Source organism: Primulina huaijiensis, chromosome 2 (assembly GCF_012295235.1).
Source record: "Primulina huaijiensis isolate GDHJ02 chromosome 2, ASM1229523v2, whole genome shotgun sequence".
In the NCBI taxonomy this organism is placed as follows: Eukaryota; Viridiplantae; Streptophyta; class Magnoliopsida; order Lamiales; family Gesneriaceae; genus Primulina; species Primulina huaijiensis.
The window spans coordinates 29,848,278-29,868,680 of record NC_133307.1 but is presented as its reverse complement, the minus strand read 5'-3'; the positions used below and the strand labels follow the sequence as shown (position 1 = coordinate 29,868,680).

Here is a 20,403-nt window from a genome sequence, read left to right as displayed (position 1 = left end):
TATCGATTCAATTTTTGATTTATAATATTACATAAATTTATAGAGACAGTTGAATATGAAAATCTATATAAAAAAATGTGATTATATTTCCTACGTGTAAACTTTCGTGGTAAAAGACAATCACTTGTTTAATAATAGTAATATATTGTATGCTTTTTATTTTTATATCTTTCCCCAAAACGATGATATTTTTTTTGAATATTTTCTTACTTTTCGAAAAGTTTACCAAAGTTTTGGGGGAAAAAAACAAGTAAATGTCACGAAATGCGAAAATGAAATTCACAACATCGTGGAAAATTAATTACTAAGTATATAATATAAATATAATTATATAAAAAAACACGCATAAAAACAATATTTTATAAATAGTTAAATTTCAAACATAGAATTATTATAAAATTTTAGAATATCAGTTTTTATAAAAATATATTTTAGTCTTTTTTTAAAAAGAATAAAAATTACCAGGAGAGACATGCTTGAGAAGAAATTTGCAGCCGTGAGATTTTATCGTATTAATCATTTATTTTCTTTATAATTTTTGGACTAAATGATTTAACTTGAACAAAGAATTCGTAAGAGTAAATTGGACGATCTTACTCAACGGGATAAAAAAAATTTAGTTTTAATTCTTGCACACAAGATTAACTCGATGGTAAGCCTTACATACTGTTTTATAAATTTTGATTCTAAAACTTTAGAATTCGAATATAATATTCCACAAGACACATTTTACTTGGGAAGAAGTTAGAAAAGGATAATGACAGATCCCAAGAGATATCTATCTATTTTATATATCAAATTTGAGTGGAATTCATGATCATCAAACATAGTATGCACACATCATGTGCAAAATAGACAAATATTTATAAATACACATACATGTGTGTATCCAGATATTTCCCAATAAAACATAAGTTAATCAGTCTTGAATTGAAAGTTTTTTTGTTTTTGTTAGGTAGACAAGAGCTTACAAAAATATCATATGCAATCAAACAGTCTTGAATTATTTGTAAAATGATTTGATAGCATGATCACACTCAAAACAACTAAGAACATGTTGATTTGATCTATATTTAGAGTGAAAAATAATATTTTTGACATAAAAATTAATATTTTTACTCAAATTAGTTTATATTACATAATATACTTTTAAATCAGCATGCATTACACATTATTTTTTGAAATCGGATATTTATATCACTAAAGTACGGAAAAAGGTATCCCCCTCAAAAAAATAATGCAAATTCACATTTTACTCTCATTAAATTATTCCACAAAATAACACTTTCATAAAAATATATTAAAAGAAAACAAACGAACATTCCTAAATTTCTTATAAAAAAAGTCATTAAGTTGTAGAAAATAAATCATAGTGCACAACTTAGCAAATAGGTTCCAGCACATATAGACAGTAGAACTTACATTAATAGTTTCATGAAACACATCATTTCTTCCATGTATATACAAGTAATTTAACCTTTAGGCTGTATCTAACCTTTAAGAACATTACAGGGGAATAACAATCAATATTCACAATAGTTGCAAAGAAAGTGAGACTCAACACACACATAATTTCGTGAAATTTTCACCAAGTTCTCACCTTATAAAGGTGCATATTTGAATGAGCAAATGGAACTAGCATTGCAACTTAGTGTAAAGGTTGCTAAGAGAAGCGTATAATGGTTCAGCGGCCTTCGGTCTGTCCACTGTCCCAAGTAGGATATCAGAAGTGGTGAGATACGGATCACCATAGAAACGAAGATTTGTATCCATTTTTGTGGCAACAATGTTCCCTTCAAGTGATACACCCACAAAAGCACCTGGTCCGTCCACACCAAATACACAGGTGAATTTTTCTTTTACTGTTTTTCTAAAAAGAAATATTTTTTCACCTAAAAGAACTTGCCAACTAAGCGTAGATTTAGGTGGAAATTAATGTTTCACAAATAACGGTTTCACTGATAATTTAGCGAAAAAGGTTTTGAACATCTAGTAATCACACAATAAATCAAATCAGCACATGAATATGCCATCATAATTCATTATAGGAATACGTAAAAGAAAATGGAAAGGCAAGAAATCAGGAAACCCATCATCGAGTTGTGGTGTACAACCACCTGTTGCCAAATTGTGCTAGCAATGTCATAAAATATCGAGCTTCTCATCAAAATTCCCTCACGACACCACTTATTCTTAGAAGTGTTGCATGCAATGGCTTCTAGTTATTAATCAACCAAAGGTAGGTCATTATTTGTTCTATCTTCATTAGGAATCGTCGATCTGAATCAGTAGCAACCTAAATTTTCAGTTTAAGAAACAAAAACACCATAATTTTGGCATTCAGCTGTCACAAATCCACAAAAGTATAATAAAGAATATGGTACCTTTACTGCAACTATACGTGTAGCACATGCCAGAACCTTTGTCTCCAGCTCGCAGATCTGCTTCTATTACTCTCCCTATCGGTCCGGCTGCAGCACTACAACCAGCACCAAGAGAAAAGTGCATGCGACTACAAAATGTTTTCACAGCTTCATGGTCACGTAGCACAATAATAAAATCCACGAGTTCGCCCCCAGCCTGTAATCACATAAAAAGTCTGTTGTAACTAGAGGCAACACAACTTGCATATCCAAAGGAACAGTCAGTCACTTCAAAAACAGAAGTCCATTGTGGCATACCAGCAACTGATCAAGTTTTAATAGAAGAGAAATGCAAATTAATAGGATATCATAACAAAAGAGCTGAAATAATTCCAATAACAGAGAACGTTAGAACTCATGCATCCAAATTCTCTTTACCCTTTTCCAATATTACTGATGCGGCATTTGATAAAAAGACAGTTAAGAATCAAACGAATCTTTCACATAAGATATTTCTTATTTCAATAATCACCATGATAAGACTATTCCTGACGCTTGGTCCTGTTTTCTAAATTAAAAGCTGTACAAGAACCCATAAAACCAGAAGAAGTAATATAAATGTGCAAACAACTTTTGTTAATACCTGGGCACCCCATCCTAAACCAACAGAAAGTACAGCAGATGGTGCAGACCACGACCCATCTGACCTCCTAGCGACAACTAATCCTGTTCCAAATTTGTACGCAAGTAGCACTCCAGCTTTTGCAACTGTGAGGATAGCTAAACCTCTGGCTCCTCTTAAAACAGTAGCAGGAATTGACTTCTCAGGGTTCAATCTTGCAGCCTGTGCAATATACACTTTGGTTTCAATTCATACAGATGGTCGTTCATAAACAGTAAACTTTGGCCGAACCGCAGGTCCATTAGGCTTTTGATAGCCACCTTGGGGTATGTTAGAGTTTACTTTGGATTAGAGGACATGCTATAATTTTTATAATCTTTTTAGGACTCTCTGGTGCTAGAGGCAAGGAGGTTTCAACAAGAGCTACTCCTGCTCTTGGCGCAAATTCCGATCCGTTCGAGCGTTCTGTCATATTAATTCTCTTTCTTTATTTATAATGTTTAATCATATTTCTTCATCTAAATCTTTTTGGTTGGTTCTTAGAGGATGTTTGGCTGGCCTTATAAGCTCTACAAAATAGCTTATAAGTTGTTTTTGAGCTTATAAGTTGTTCAAATGTTTGGAATTAATTTAGACAAACAACTTATGAGCTGTCAAAATAAATTGTTTGACAGCTTATAAGCTGTTTTTAAAAAATTTGGTGTACCCTTACTTTTTTTAAAAATATTTTATTTTAAATTTTTCTTTCTGCAAAATATCCTTGCATGTTTTCAAAAATCTTAACCGTGTCCTCCACCCAATAAATATTATTTTTTAAAAAAACTCCAAATAATATCAATTTGTCTAAATTAAAATAAAAAATAGTTTCATTTTTTAAAATTTAGGTTTATTTTAAAACTATTTTCGTATATATATAACTATTTACATTACCTTCATAGCATTATACCTTTTTTTGGTAATTTTGACAATAAAAAAAATCTTATAATACAAAACATATCAACATCTTTAACTTGTTTAAAGTAAGTTTATCCAAACACTTTAACTATCTTATTTTTTAAATAAGTCCTAATAGCTTATAAGCTCCTAAAAAAGCTTATAAACTCCTAAAAAAAGTTATAAATTCTAGGAGTTTACAAGTCGAGTTCAATCAAACATCCTTTAATCCTCATGATTTTGTATTGGAACATAATGTGGTCGCAACAATTGGTAAATTTAGGTTTGTTTGTAAACTAATACAGCCATTAACTTACGAGAAAGCGTGTAAAAGCAAAGGAACTGAACCTGGCAAAAGCTCCTCAATGTGTTCGCCGACTTAAATATTTCATGCTCCATGGACAAACCAAGTGGAAGGTTAATCCATCCTCTTGAACAAGTCCAATCCATTACATCATGCTTTGCAACCTGTACAGCGTTGCTAATGGTGTTGATTAAAACACCCTGCAATGGATCAAGCCTATCGTAGCAGGTGTCACACACCCTCTGCGGATTCCTCTCCCTAAACTTAGCTGGTAATAAGCACCTGCCTTTTGAACACGCTCTACAAAAGATACCTCCACAAAAGCGACAATGGTGTCTTCCTCTAGTCAAAGCTGTAAATGGTGAATTGCACTGCATACAAACTGTTGTGGAACTGTCTGGAAGCCATTCAGGTGGTTCAGCTTCTAAAATTTCTTTGTAAGCATTATAATCAAATGCTTTCTGTTCGAGAAGTGGGGGAGCACTTGGTATGTAAACTGAAGAGTGCAAGAATGTCTCTCCATTCTTTGAAGATCCAAGAAATGAAACATTTGAACTGCTACCGAGATTAGACTGATCTTTATTACGTCCTGTCAGGATAGCAAACATCCCATTCAATACATTCCTCAGGTTCACCTCAGGGGGTCCACTGTGACGCACAAGGTTGTATCTATCATCTCCCGAGTCATACCCATCATCCATAAAATCATCAGAACCAAATGGCAATGAATAAGATACTTTTTTATTCAAGGCCTCCATGTGTGGCTCTTCAGGCGCAGCAGACCAGGAATCATCATCGATGTCATCTACAAATGTGAACTTTCTATTTTCCCTTTCTACATTCGAAATAGAAGAGTACATGACTTTACCATTCGATGCTGCCATAACTTACGAACCAGCCTATAATCAATAACGACGCCCTAAAGAAAAGGGAAATAGGAAATCACTATAAGAAATCACATCAAGATTTCTCGCATATCATCAAAATAGCAAAAGCAAGAGAGTCAGGTAAAACTAGCACTTCTAAGAATGTTACACGTGGAAACAAGTTGAAAGTTGTAAATGCATATCTACAGAAACAAAAATGCGACCCAGGCAAAAGTAACAATTCTAAGCAAATCGTGAAACCAAGAATCCGGTATTACACATATTCAAAGCAACTGCAACCAAAGAGCTAAGTTAGTTATTTGTGACAGCATAGAGTGAAGTTTCATATAAACATTTTCAAGAAAACAATTACAGCTGCATAATTGAGTCAGCAAACTAAATATAACATGAGCAGAAATAAACAAACGAGCAGCTCGGAAATAAATCAACAGTCAGCTCACCCTTACAACACGGCCAAAATTTAAAAAAAAAAAAAAAATTTGCGCGAGGAAGAAAGAGTTAGTTGCCCAGAACAATCGCTGCCAATACAGTGTTCACGCAATCGCACAATTCCATTAATTTAGGGTTACGGAGTTAAAAACTGAAATTCAAAATGAAAAACCTGAAATTAATACAGATGAAAACGCTCGACTGGATCAAGATTAAAGATGAATCTATAAACAATCGAAGAGTAAATCGCCTAATTGTGTAATTTGATGGAAGAAAAGGGATTTTCAATGTGGCCGAAACGAGACGTTTTATCGCTTCCAAAAAAAAAAACACCTTTTCAAACTGAAATTTTTTAATATTTGATTATTTTCTGTGTGCTATTATAAAATTTTCGTTCACACTGAATACGAACAATGATTTATGATATATATTCATTTTTTTCTTTGTTAAAAATATATATATATATATATTATTATATTAAATTATATGTTTTACCAATAAATTGATTTCATGGACAAAATATGTTTATGTCATTAATAAATTCCTAAATTTATCTTTATCATATGTGATGCATACATACATATTAGAAAATTTATAATAAATAGTTTTTCGTGTGAAAAATCAAGAGATTTTATTAAAATTAAAAACTTTAAAAACTAAAAATAATTATTTAAGTTGATAATATTATAATTTAAAATTTTAAAATGAACATAAAGAAAAAAATATTTTCTTAATATATGATAGATATAGATGATATACCACAAACTTAATAAAATAGGTGTTTATAAAAATTTTATTAAATAAAAATAGATTTTTTTTAATTTTATAAAAGTGGTATGATGAATTCCAACTTCTTACGTAATATCTGCATCCAAGTGCATATCCCTGGTGTTCATTTCACAAACAGCAACTATTATTTTATCTAGTTCTAAATGATATGTTAGTATCACATCTGGTTTTGATTTTCTCACGCCAACAATTATTTAATGCGAACCAAGTAACTATACGTATAATTGAGAGAAAATATTTTGTAAAAACAAAAACAATTATATACTTGAAAACAAAAGTTTTTCATAATTAAAATAATAAGATTATATAAATATATTAAACGATAAATATAATAAATGAAGAGTTAAAAATACCGTTTTTCGTGTATAAAAACTATTATTATTTATTTTTATTTTTTTAAATATGGAAAACTAAATAAGATTACTTGCTTACTAAAGACTGAAAAGTAGTAAACAGATCCCATATTTTTACCGTCCAAATCAGGCACAATACCAACAATGGATACAACACAAAATGTCCTCCATCTTTCCACTGAACCAAAAACTAAATTACATATAAAACAATAAAAATTTCAGCAGAACTCCCAGCCTGGAAATAGTCTCGAAACTTCATATTCTAAGCTTCTTTCCAGGATGTGCGTCGTCGTCGTAAGTCCCTCCATCATCATTTCTCTCTCCCTTCTCCGAGTTCTTTCTGGCAAGAATTCGGTTTATCTTGTGCAGGTCGTTGTTCAGTTTCTGATCTCTATTCTGTTTTCGGGTCTTCCGCCCATCTTGCATCTTCACACCAAACTGGAATGCAGCTTTAGGCATGGCTTCTTTCTGCTCATTATATTTAGCCCATTCTTCTTCTGTCTCAAAGTCCCACCGGTGGAGTCGTCCCTTCGCCTGCAAAAAGTTAAAAGAATATTCCGAACTTGTTTTACCCTCCCAAGAAAAGCAGAACTGATTGTTGCACAAATCAAAACTGAAAATGAAGCTTTAACATCGGTTTCTTGTGAATCCAGGAATGTCGAGGGGGTCAAAACAAGGGAAAGGATGATTCAGTGGCATGTGGAAACTTCTAGACAATTTTTCACAAGTATGCTATAACTAAAGAATCTGGAAAAGATATATGTAGTGTGTTCATTTGTATCAATATTTGGTAACAGCAGAAAAATACTTACTCGTCCTCCCATATCCATTTTGGATAAATCATCTTCATCATCACTGTCGACAATTGCCCGGTTATATTCTTGGTAACCAGGATAGCACTCGGAGTAACTCTCGGAAATAAAATTTGGATCCTTCTCTCGGGAATCTTTCTCCCTTAGTTGTTGAAGTCGCTGATCGTCCCTCTTAAACACGGATCCTAAGCCTCTATCCTTCTCTTCCTGAGTCATCAACTGTGGTTCGAGTTGAACATCTACTCCAGCCTGCATTTCATATGCCTGAATTTCTTGCTGTAGATATTGCTCAGGGTACACAAGTTGTTCAGCATATTGGTAATCCTGCCACTCTCCTTGGTAGCCACCTGCCAATGCTTGAGCTTGCAATGCATCATATCCGTTCTAAATAAGAAATAAAACTTTTAAAAAAAGTGGAACTTCAAAAATAAAGGGTAGAAAATTTAAAGTCAGGCAGATAAGGTATAATAATGTTTCTTTTTTATGCAAAACTGAAACCCAAGGCACTCACTGTTTGTTGCCAGCCATGAGATAGTTCAGAGGGAGGAACCGGACCATAGGCCGGTTCGGTGAAATAGGAAGTTCTCTCTTTATTTCGAGGAGATTCTTCCATGTCCTCTGAAATTGGGCTTTGGCTCATATCCTTACCGGGAATAGAGTAATCTACGCCATCCCCAACAAAAATATCCTCTTCTTCTTTCCTAACAGCAGCTGGGACCTGTTTATCTTTTGGATCAATATAGTTCTTTCTAGGAGGTGGGGGAGGTGGTGGTAGAATTTCCCTTCCATTTTGATTCTTCAGCAAATCAGATTTTGACAATTTCTCATCTTCCTCGTATCCATTAGAAGCAGTCAATGGCCTCCCTGAATAATACAAATTCACATTATAAAAAGCAATTGTAACCATTTGGAAAAAATAAAAACATGCACAATGCATAAAACAAATAAATTGAAAAATAAAGGCCTAAAATAAGAAAATGAGATGCTGCCTCCATGTTACATATGGAATCATTATTCTCTCACTTTTATGCAAGCGTGATCTAGATCAGCACTAGCTATGGGGAGTACTTAAATAATCCATCAGTGTAGTGAACATTTCATGACTGAAATGTGATTGATAATGAACTACAAGGATTATATCCAGTAATATCATATGTATAAAACTGAGATCATGTTCTGCAAACTTATGTAAAGCACCTTTCGCATCTTTATCTTTCTTCTTCTTTTTGAGAACTTTTCCAGATGATCCTAGGCGAAGATATGACATAATTTTGGCAATACGATCTAAGACCGAACCATCAACACTGACAGTAACCATTTCCTGGAAATAAATAAGAAAACAATTCAAACAGAAAACATATCAAGAGGACTGACTACAAAGAAAAAAACAAAAGACATACCTCAGGAACAGGACAATCAGCTTTACTGCGGTGCATAGTGGTTGGAATATCATGGGAAAACCCATTTTCCTGACACATAAACAATGCTTTTTCAATAGATGTAGCTCACAATTTTATTCAATCAGAAAAGGAAAACTTCAGAAGCTACAAATAACCAAACGTAAAAAATTAGAAATTGTCACCATGTTAAATATGAACATCATTCGTCCAGGTAGGAACATTTCATTGGTCTTGATGGTAGTTTGTGGCTTGACTATCCACTGATAAACTGACTGTAACAAAAAGAATTACAGTTATTTCAAAAGAACTAAATTATCCAGCAACTCAAAAATTAAGCTAATACCAGACAAAAATGTGCACACCTTTGCTGATGCAGTTCGGAAAGCTACTGGTTGATCATCTTTTGATCCTCTGTTAACATGAGATGTTCTTAATCCATAAGTCGATAAAAACAAAAATTTATGAATATTCTATCATTTGCACCCAGTGCATGTATACATTACATTCACTTTATCAATTATCTGATTCCGGAAATGTGTAAAATAAAATTGTCTGTTAGGAGTGATTATAACTTGTAAGTTTTGAAACTTCTAAACAAAACCTTAACCTGTGGATGTACTGCAAAGAATCATTATCCAAATTATTGTCAATAAAATGTTTATCCTTGACAGTCTTTAAGGAAATGCTATACAGTCGTCAACTCTGTTTGTTAAAAGAGATGGTTCAGCATAAGGTTCAAAAAAGTATAGGCGTTTGCAATTCTCGACAAAGATAGTCCTGTTCAACTACCTTCATCTAACTTGTAAAGAGATTAATGCTTGTTATTTGGGATCCTCCCTCGCACTTTTTAGATCCTCATATTTCTTAACTGGTAAACAATGGTTTTGGAATAAGTGTCATCAGCCGTAAAACACATTTTTGGCATATCACATACAGCTAAGCACTAAGATGTAAAACACATTTTTGGCATATCAGATACAGCTAAGCACTTAGCCGGAGCCTTACACCGGCTTCCAAAAAGAGACAATAAGTCTCCTGTTACTGTACCTAAAAAAGCATCCATTGCCATGTGTTCTACGTTAAGGATAACAAAAATAAAAAGGAAAGATCTGAAAATTAGCAGAGTATTTTCACATAAGTGGTTTCTCAAGGCCAAGAAATGAAAACACGTTCAACAAATTTTCAATGTTCTTGGAAGCAAAACAAAGACACTTACTTGGATTTCCCATCGGCCTCTTCTCCAACATCAGGCTTCTTGTCTATTTCACTTCGCACTTTATGAAGCAAAGCATAATCCAAACCCTTCACCAAATGTGTGTGTTCAACATCACCTGATCAGCATAATCACCCACCCATTAGTGAAGTCCATTAAAACAATGAAACAGTCACATCCAGACTCATTATTCCATTAGACAATCAAGAACAAATCAATTGTATGAGTTTTCATGATGATGGAGACGAGCCCAAATTATCAGAGTCAAGATATCATAAAATTGCATGTTTTTGAGATAAAAGATTTTAAAAATCCCACTCTATTCAAGTGCAAGATCATCATAGGAGTTACAGATTTGAACAAAAACAATGTGAATTCGAATTTCGACCCATAGTTTATAAATTCAATTGTACAAGGAACATAAACTTGGTATGGAGGGAATTTAGCAAAAGTTTAAGCAAATAAAATAATCTGTAATTACAAATTACCCGAGGGCTTTGTGATTAAAGCATACAGAGAACCCTCAAACTAGGATTTTAACAATTAATTTGAAATTTAATATCTTGGATTTCACGGACGAAAACAGTAACAGTGTGATATGACCAAGAATCACTGAAGGAGAATGAAAGAAAAAACAAAATCAATGAAAGTACATCCAAATTATGTTTCCGCTCATCAAACTCATTCTCAGTGAAATTGAATAAAATAAGTTGAGTTGCTCAACTTCAAACGGCTGAAATTGGGTATCTTTATATACAAAAAAATAAGCTTACAAAAGTATGTTATTAAGCATGACTTTCAAAGTGTTATTTTAAAAGAAGTAGAAATTGTTTTTGGTTTGGATACAAAAGTTCACAGATAGCTTTCTTATAAATTTTTTTCTTCGAGAGAAGGAGAAGCACTGAAAGCTAAAGCTATGTTCGGTTTCATTTTCCAAAACATATTATATAAAAAAAAAGGGGGAGAAATCTATTACCATCTTGCTTAAACTTTCTTTACTAAAAATTCATTTCCATTTCACCTATACCCCTACCAACATAATCATCAATTTTTCAAAACTTTTTATCATATTCCAAAAAATTCTATTATCATATTCCAACACACAGCGTTATAGTTTATATTTTAAAAAAATCCATAAATTTATTTAAAAAATAAGCATAAAAAATGTCTCATTCAAAAAACAAACCAAATAACATCATGTTTTTCAATACCATCTCCAAAAATACATATCCACAGGCACTGAGAAGCCAAGCATGGGCAACATATAAAGTCTTGTTTATTCTTGCCTGAAGATGTAGCTGAATAGTTATTTATCTACCATAACGAACTAACATATAAACATAAAAATTCACATACATAGGATTTTGTTTTAACATGTATTCAAGAACTAGCGAATTATCTAAAAATTTATACCTCCGAGATACTTGCTCTTCTCAATAGATAACTTATGGGCATCAGCAGACCTTTAATACCAGAAGCACGGTTAATTACACAAAAACATACAGACAAAAGGTCTATAGACAATATTTGGCAGTAACTCACAAGAGATCAACAGTTCCTGGGGGTGCAACAGCATGAAAGGACGTCAGTTCAGTTATCTCATAATCGGGATTCTGGTCCTCTCTCCGCTCCTTCGCTCTGTCCCTGTACTTTGGAAGCTCCGGTTCCTCCGGCTTCTCCTCTTTGCTGCAAAATTTTACATCCACACTCTCAAAAACCAATATAACTCAACTGAAAAATCCCTCCCTTCATCCCAACAAATGATTAACTAAAACGATGAGCCTCCGAAGCTTATTAGGACCCCAGAACAGAAATATACACAAAAGCAAAAACACAAATTCCGCGTCAGCAAACCAAACAGACCAGATGAACAAAAAATAACAAGAAACATTCAAATTTGACAAATTAGAAATTTAGAACATATGATTACACGTAAAAAAACAGAAACAGAAGGAAACACATACGGGTGGCGGCGAACGGTCTTCTCCTTGGGATTACGCTTCGAGGACATTTCTGAGAACGTGCAAACCAGACACAATATTAGCTATTTAATTTTGGATTGGGGATCCTTTCTCAACTCACAAAATTAGGGCTTTTAAGATTAATCATGGCACCGGAGTGGGATGAGGCAGAAAATTAACGCATGAAGAGTTTGCCTCCATAGCTTCGACATTTTATGCGTGAAAGTACGCAACTACCCTGCGAAAACAAATATGATATTATTTATTATAGTCAAACGATAAAACTATAACTTATCAATTAATCATAATGGTAACCTTAATCTTAATTGATTGAGTGCAAAATTTATGCAATTTGAAAATGATTAAAATTGAAAAAATACATGTTAATATATTAAGATCGTGTAAAGTGTGTCTTATGGTTGGATTAGTAAACGATAAGCGATTCTTATTATAAATTGATTAATCGAGTAACTTTGTATAAAAGTGAGGAAACAACTCGAGCTGGTCCAGTGAATATATAACAAGACTAATGAGTAGACATATATTATAACCCAATAAAAGTGGATGTGAAACTAAATGTGTAAAGTAGATAAATGAAGACGAGATTTGTTTATTAAAGTTCGGAAACAAATCTATATTTCTCATATTATACAAATGCAATAAATTCACTAGAAGTCTTTGATTTATACAATCTCGTTGGGCATACTCGATCCAAGTGAAGTCACCTTATCAGTTATAGCTCTTAGCAACAACTCATTCAGTTCAACGACAAGCCAAAGTTCATTTACGATATATCATATAGATGATAAAATTGGTGATCCATTAACTTTTACAACCACTCCTCTTCATCAATTGAATATAACTTGTGAGAAAGCTGAAATAATGTGCAACAACACATTGCTACAACATACTGCTGCACCATGAGCACTGATGATCTTTGACAATCTAACGAGGACTCGTAAATTGATGATCTGATGCACGAAAAATTTTCATTTTGATGAGCAAAATTTGCAGTGATATGCGAGCATGGAGATAGATACTTTGTGATTATTCTCTCGTCTCATTTTCAATTCAGATATTTATACTTTTAAGTACAATATTCTTCATCCCACATGAGTAAGAAAAAAGTTTCTAAAAAAATTATAATAACTTACAATCACTTCAAATTGGACTAACAATTATCGTAAAACAAAGACGAATACATGAAAATTGCCACAAAGATCCATTGGTTCAGTCATGTGCCATTAAATTTTCAATTGTCATATTTGGCATTCTCGAGGTTTTGTACTACTATCAGAAAAGCTTGATGTACTTCTTGTTTTTCCCTGCAACCGCATGAAACTAGTTTTTTGTGTGCTTGCATTGGTTCTATCAATTTTGACTTACATGAAATGTCTTGCATGACGTTTAGCTTTGGAATCGACTATGTTCAAAACCGACAACTGGATTTATATATTTTTTTTACACCAACACATGTTTATTAAATTACGAATCATTTTGACATGAAATGAAAAATATATAAATTATGGAATGAAAAAATAACATATCCCATTAAATCCTAATACGAAATATAATTTTAAGCGTACAAATTTTGCATGGAAAAATAATTAAAATAAAGTTCCATTCAAATATTGTTTGTTAATACTTTGTCTTTATAGGCCACAATTACTCATTTTAAACGTCTTACATTTAATTACATGGTATCGTATAAATTATATCAGTCCTTTGGTTAAATGCATTGAGGAGATCCAGAGGACAAATTGGCATAAAAGTGATTTTGGAATAAAAAGCTTTAGTATGTTCATTAAAACTAAAATATAATAGTCTGTAGTACAGATGAATTTTTTTTAAATACACACATTACAGATGAATTTTTTTAACACACACATATGTGTATGTATATATAGGAAAACATCAATTTTTATATTGTAAATTGGATTTATTCATATAGTTAGTCAAAAACACATTTAATCCAATAATTTGATTTCTTTTAAGCTTTTGTCACTTTTTTTAATTAAACAATTTTTAGCATTACATCAACAATATCTGACGATAAAACAATCAAATATGTAGAAAAAATTTACTATACTAATATCTAATTTTAACTAATAAAAAAAATCAAAATTCGATTCAGAATAACTTTCGACTCCAATTTGTTATTTAATCGATATATTTATAATGGCAGTGATTAACGTGTTAAAAGTTAAAACCCTAAAGAGGCAGGGATGACGTTTGGACATTAGGGCTGAACATTTCCAAGCTTCATCCTCTTAAATTTTAATTTTTTTAACATAATTTATTCACTAAAAAAATTCCTTCAGCCATTGGTATATACGCCATTGTCGCAATCTTACAGAGTTAATTTATTATTTAAGGAAGTCCGAATGACTCTATAAAACCTTAATTACCTAAACCATTAATCAAACTTGAAACCAAAATGAGACAACAATTTCCCAACTATCATCCTAACATGGCCATGTTTTTCAACGTTATTGCTATATCTGTCATTCTGATTTTCAAGTCAGATATGGTTTCAGCGGAAAAACGTCACGCGACATTCTTTATATTCGGGGACTCGTCTGTTGATCCTGGAAACAACAATTACATTGATACGATCCCAGAAAATCAAGCGAACTACAAGCCTTATGGTCAAAATGGCTTCTTTAAGGATTCGACGGGCCGGTTTTCGGATGGTCGGATCATCGTAGATTTCATAGGTATGATCAAATTTCATATGTATGCATGTGGTACTACTGAATAGGTTACTTTTATGCTATATTCATGGATATAGTCACAAGATGGATTAATTTGATATTTTGTTACATAGCTGAATATGCTAATTTGCCAATAATTCCTCCATTCTTGGATCCATATGCTGATTATAGTCACGGAGTTAACTTTGCCTCCGGCGGGGCAGGCATTCTTTCATCGACCAACAGTGGGCAGGTAATTAATCAGTGGAAGAAATTCTCGAAATCAGAATATGATTATTGAATAAAAACATATTACAGGCTCTTTATATTTAAATTACCAGATTTTCTTTATTAATTAATAATAACTCGTCGAGTGTTCGATATTGATCACAAAACAAAAGAAACGCTTTCACGACCCAAAATATAATTCAATAATCGTGGTATATTCTCTTTCGGGTAAATAAATATAATCATTATCATTCGATTTTATATCCATAATGTATCATTTCAAGCTAGAAATTATTTGATTGAAAAAAAAAAAAACAGTCCCTCCGAGAAATAATAAAATGTATTTTGAATTATTGCAGTCGGGTCAGTCCTAATGGGCGACCTTCGACCTTTATAATATTTATCGCATAAAATTCTACAAAATTTTTTTTTATTGATTTTTGTTCATGAAATTTTTTTAAACAGGCCGTTGATCTTAGGACTCAACTAAAGTACTTTGAGGTTGTTCGCAAATGGCTCGAGGGAAAGTTGGGAAACTCAAAAGCAGAGGAAGTAATATCAAGTGCGGTTTATTTCTTTAGTATTGGAAGCAACGATTATTTAGGTGGCTATCTTGGAAATCCTAGGATGCAACAACTTCATCCCCCCGAGGAATATTTGGGAATNTAATTTGGATGGATTGCAATATGATTTTTTTTCTTTTTCATATTCAAGACATGTTGCTCGAAAACTGATTTAGTGGTTCATAAGAGTACGAGTATAAACAAATCAAGTTGACTCGAAAAACTTTTCATCCATATTTGAAATTATCGAATTGAAGTCGAACTCAGACAATTATAATTCGGAAATTATCAAACATATTTAATTGTTTTATGGTACGAGAACTTTGATTCTGCTACTCTACATTATCTAATGATATGGTCAACGTGGGTGGTTGCCCAACTATAAAAACAAGTTGGGCTCCAATCATAATATCCAATTGATTATTGATTCGTCAGGTTACTAAAATTTCACGTTTTACCCAACTAGACCTTCATTCTCTGGTCTCTTAATTTAGTCCAGACTTGACCCAAAAAACTTATGAACTGCCAATTACTCTCAATGGTTTTTAATTATTTATTTCGTTTTTACTGCAACATCATAATGCGATATCTTAATATATATTTTCTTGTTCAAGACTAATGTTATTGTGTAGCATAAATTGTCTCAATAAAACTTGAAAACACGAGGATTCAATTGCCCAGGAATTATATGCAAACGGTGCGAGAAAATTTGGATTTTTAAGTTTGTCGTCGCTCGGGTGCTTACCTGTGCTAAGGGCTCTCGATCCGGAAGCCAATGGAGGGTGCTTGGAGCAGGCCAATTCTCTTGCATTAGCACATAATAATGCTCTCGAGAGTGTCCTCTCAACTCTTGATCACTTGTTGAAAGGTTTCAAGTATTCCAACTCCAATTTCTACGATTGGCTTCAAGATCGTATAAGCAATCCGTCCAACTACGGTATGCAATTCATAAACTATAATTTGATCGTGTTAAACGTTTTTTACAAGCATGTTTTTTATTTAATGACACGACCTCAACAAAATGGAAAAAAAAAAAAAAGCAAATTCATCGTGCTATGTGGATAATTTTGAAAAGATAATTATGCAACATATTATGATTAAAGTGATTATTAGAATTATTTGAAGAGATGATTGCCAGTGTTGAAAAAACACAAGAAACACGAGCTTTGTTGTCCATAAATTTTTTTAAAAAAAATTATTTGTATCGTATTCATCATTATTATAATTTGTAATAAAACGAGTGATAACGTCCCTGTCCCACTATTTCAAATACCCAAGTAGGCTTTTGATTTCCATACCCACCAGCCTAAAAGTTGTGGATCCCAATGAATCTGGCATGGACTGAAGTCGTTTTCCAAACATGAATGAAGTTTCCAGATTAATCTCGTTTTCGTGATACATTTAGCAGGATGAACCGTAGACAACTAATTTTGTACTATCATATCTTTATATTTATGCCCAAATCAATTTCATCAAAACATAAATTATATATTTCGAATTAAAAAAGAACATTTAAAATTATGATCTTCTTCTCCTATTATCCCTATGGCCGCTATATAATTATCGAAATGATACAGTTTGACCTCCAAAGTATTTTTACGCTATAATAAAAAATACAAATAATAAAATTTATATGTTTCGATCATCGCTAAATTCTCTATAATAGAGACAAAAATGGTGTCTTGGTCTGTTTTTTTGCTATTCCAATTTTATCCTTATGTAATATCAATATTACACTTTTATTTTTATTTTTTTTAATTTCAACAAATATTTTTGTTTTTATTTTTTTTAATTCTAACAATTCAAATTGCACTTTAGTCCCTCGATAATTTGTCAAAGTTTACTTAAGTCCCTCGATATTTATAAAAAAAAATATACACACGCACCGCGTGTGCATAGTAGCTAGTATAATTTAAGTAGTTGCCCATCTGATTTTGTAATCCTGGTTATCCGACGTCGCATACAAGTCTGATTTCAGGTCATGGTGATATGATAAATATTTGTAGGTTTCAAGGAGGGTGTGAACGCTTGTTGCGGGACCGGGCCTTATGCCGGGCTCTTCACCTGTGGAGGGACAAAGAAAGTGACTAGTTATGAATTGTGTGACAATGCAGATGAACACGTGTGGTGGGATTCTTTTCACCCGACTGAAAAGATCCATCAGCAATTTGCAGAGGCTCTTTGGGCCGGGCCCCGACCAGTTGTTGGCCCGTTTAATCTACGAGATATCTTCTTCGACGAGGAGGATACCACCGTTGCTGATTTAGTTGATGATACTCTGGAAAACAAGTTCTAATTTTTTTTTATGTGAATGGTTGATTTTACAAAATCATCCTGCATTTCCAAATCAAATAAATATATATTTAAAAGGTACAAGTATCGTTTTACTAACGGAATTTGGCATGTCTTTGTGACATTTACGTGTATTCTCGGTGTATAACTCTCATCATATCGTTTTAATGATCTTATTTACTTAAAATAATTTTTGTTTTAAATCCTTCAATCCTATTATTACGCAACTTTAAAGATTATCATATAGCCGTTTTGAAATTTACCCGTCGTCCAAAATGAATAAACAGTTAACTTATAACTAATGAAAGTTACATTTCATTAATAAAATAATGGGTTCGCTATATTTTAAAATTTTATGTGAATTATCAGGCCCCATGGTACTAAAGGGTTACTTAAAATTATAGAGACTCCTTCTCCTTTTGTAGTCCAAAACCTGAATATTCCTAAATGCCACAGAATCAATTCCCCCTCAAATAATTGGAAACTTAGATCATAATTCTACTCAACTATGACTCCATTTGTTAAGCATGGAAACATAGATCCCAACATGGTCGTATCGTTGGGATACTATTTATGATATGTCGCTTTGACAAGCACTGATAACAATAATCTTTTTAGAATGATATGTTATTAATTAGTTAGATTTGAGAATATTAGATTTGAGAGGCGTATTATAAACTATAACTTGGATGAAACATGATATATATATTCTACAACAAGATTCTAAAATTTAAGATATGACATCACTCTTTTAAGATACGACGTCACTCTACAACGAATAAAAATGCGCGATATTCCGTCTCATAAAATACCTATTTTTTTTTAATATTAAATCAAAATTAAGACGATACTCATTCTTTGACCTACATATGATAATTGGATCGATTTTTAAAAATATTTATTTGACATGCATATGATAATTGGATCGATTTTTAAAAATATTTATTTATCAATTAATTAAAACTGGTATCTCTTATACACCACGATGACAATATGTTAATTTTTATATAAATTTAATTAATGGCTTTATCATATATATTTATTTTTATTGAAAATTTATTTTATATCTATACTATATATTAAGTTTGGGCTTAATAGAGACAAAATGGGACACCAAATTTCCTTTCCAATTTTGCCATTATATTGTATCAATATTACAATTTTTTTTTTATTTCAACAAACATTTTTTAAATTTTTTTTTAAATTTCATCAATTGCACTTTAATCCCTCGATAATTTGTCAAATTTCACTTTAATCTCTCGATAATTATAAAAAATACTGTGTACACACGCACCGCGTGTGCAGAATATCTAGTATTCTATAAAAGTCGACACTAACATATTGGTGTCATGGTGTAACACTGTGATTTTACTTTTTCTATCCCATAATGTTATTATTATTTTTTATTTTTTAAAATGATTTTTAGTTTGTATAATTTGATTATTTTACGTATTTAAAGAACTTATTAAATATTACACGTGGGTAGTTCCTCTATCCTCATAATAAATTATGACACAAGATAGATTTTCATATATAAGAATATATTAAATTACATTAAAGTTTATTAAATGAATTGTTATTATAATCTCTCTCTTATCATGGCAATTGACGAGTCATCACGAAATTAGACATTATTCATTAAAGTCATTTATTTCCCTTGTCTACCAAAAACGAACAGGTTCTCACAAATTTTATCCTACACACACACATAGAAATAAAAAAATAAACTTTAAATTTATATTTGATAAGACAATAATTAAATTAGTATCCACGTGATAAATTGAAAAAAAAATATTATTATTTTTGTTTGCTAATCACTTTAATTGTCAAATATATATAATTATATTACTCGTTAAATATTTCGTCTCTCCGTTTTGTATAGACACATAACATGTTACTGTTTCGACCATGCTATAAAAAGCTATGGGAAAACTGGAACAGCGAAGCTTTTGTCTTGGATGGACTTACAATTTAGATGATTTCAAGCTCGACACAACACGAAGCCACGAGCTGCTTAGTCGTATTTAAGTACATGAACAAAACTAATCCTTTTGTTTCATAATAGTAAAAAAAAACTATATTAGTTGTTATGATCAAACGCTTACTACTACGTTAAAATGAATAATTATTAGCTAAGACATATTTTTATTTTTATTTTTTACTCATGTCAACGCAAAGTTCACCTACATGAGTGCTAATTGATCGAGCTATTAGGCTCATGTGTCTGGATTTTTTGGTGCTGTCATGTATCTATTAGAAATTAGTCTTACCAATTTTCTACATTAGATACTTTCTCCAATACAGATAGTATCACTTGTTAAGATCTAAAGTCACTATTTTATGGTCCACTCTAACTAGATAAGACGGAGTAACGTCAACATCTTGACACACAATAATTTCCCAAAATGTCACATATATCAATTATACCCTAACTCATGCACGCTTGACCTAACTTTCCCAAAAAGTATAGAAATGTGTTTTTTGAGATACTCGAACCCACAACCTCGTTCTGATGTCAATTGTTAAGATCAATCGCTTAGCAATATGTCAAAAACTATAGT

At 32.1% G+C, this 20,403-nt stretch overlaps 2 protein-coding genes and 1 pseudogene across 4 annotated transcripts; 1 reads left to right on the top strand and 2 right to left on the bottom strand.

The window, feature by feature from the left end:
* Positions 1-1,403: 1,403 nt before the first annotated feature.
* LOC140971483 (uncharacterized) lies at positions 1,404-5,892 on the bottom strand. Of its 2 annotated transcripts, none has more exons than XM_073433768.1 (5): positions 5,711-5,892; positions 4,267-5,141; positions 3,007-3,207; positions 2,385-2,580; positions 1,404-1,820 (listed from the first exon to the last, which is right to left on the bottom strand). In XM_073433768.1, exons 2-5 carry the CDS (start codon positions 5,104-5,106, stop codon positions 1,636-1,638), a joined length of 1,422 nt encoding a protein of 473 aa, XP_073289869.1. In that variant the 5' UTR covers positions 5,107-5,141; positions 5,711-5,892; the 3' UTR covers positions 1,404-1,635. The 2 variants fall into 2 exon arrangements, with proteins under 2 accessions (XP_073289869.1, XP_073289868.1); XM_073433767.1 differs by having other exon boundaries at positions 5,550-5,882.
* An 881-nt stretch (positions 5,893-6,773) lies between these two features.
* Positions 6,774-12,298, bottom strand: LOC140971482 (suppressor of mec-8 and unc-52 protein homolog 2). Of its 2 annotated transcripts, XM_073433766.1 has the most exons (12): positions 12,237-12,275; positions 12,070-12,203; positions 11,648-11,791; positions 11,519-11,568; positions 10,109-10,223; positions 9,255-9,303; positions 9,075-9,164; positions 8,893-8,961; positions 8,690-8,813; positions 8,004-8,356; positions 7,493-7,876; positions 6,774-7,214 (listed from the first exon to the last, which is right to left on the bottom strand). In XM_073433766.1, exons 2-12 carry the CDS (start codon positions 12,114-12,116, stop codon positions 6,936-6,938), a joined length of 1,704 nt encoding a protein of 567 aa, XP_073289867.1. In that variant the 5' UTR covers positions 12,117-12,203; positions 12,237-12,275; the 3' UTR covers positions 6,774-6,935. The 2 variants fall into 2 exon arrangements, with proteins under 2 accessions (XP_073289867.1, XP_073289866.1); XM_073433765.1 differs by having other exon boundaries at positions 12,070-12,298.
* A 2,238-nt stretch (positions 12,299-14,536) lies between these two features.
* Positions 14,537-17,846, top strand: LOC140958307 (GDSL esterase/lipase 1-like; annotated as a pseudogene).
* Positions 17,847-20,403: the final 2,557 nt, after the last annotated feature.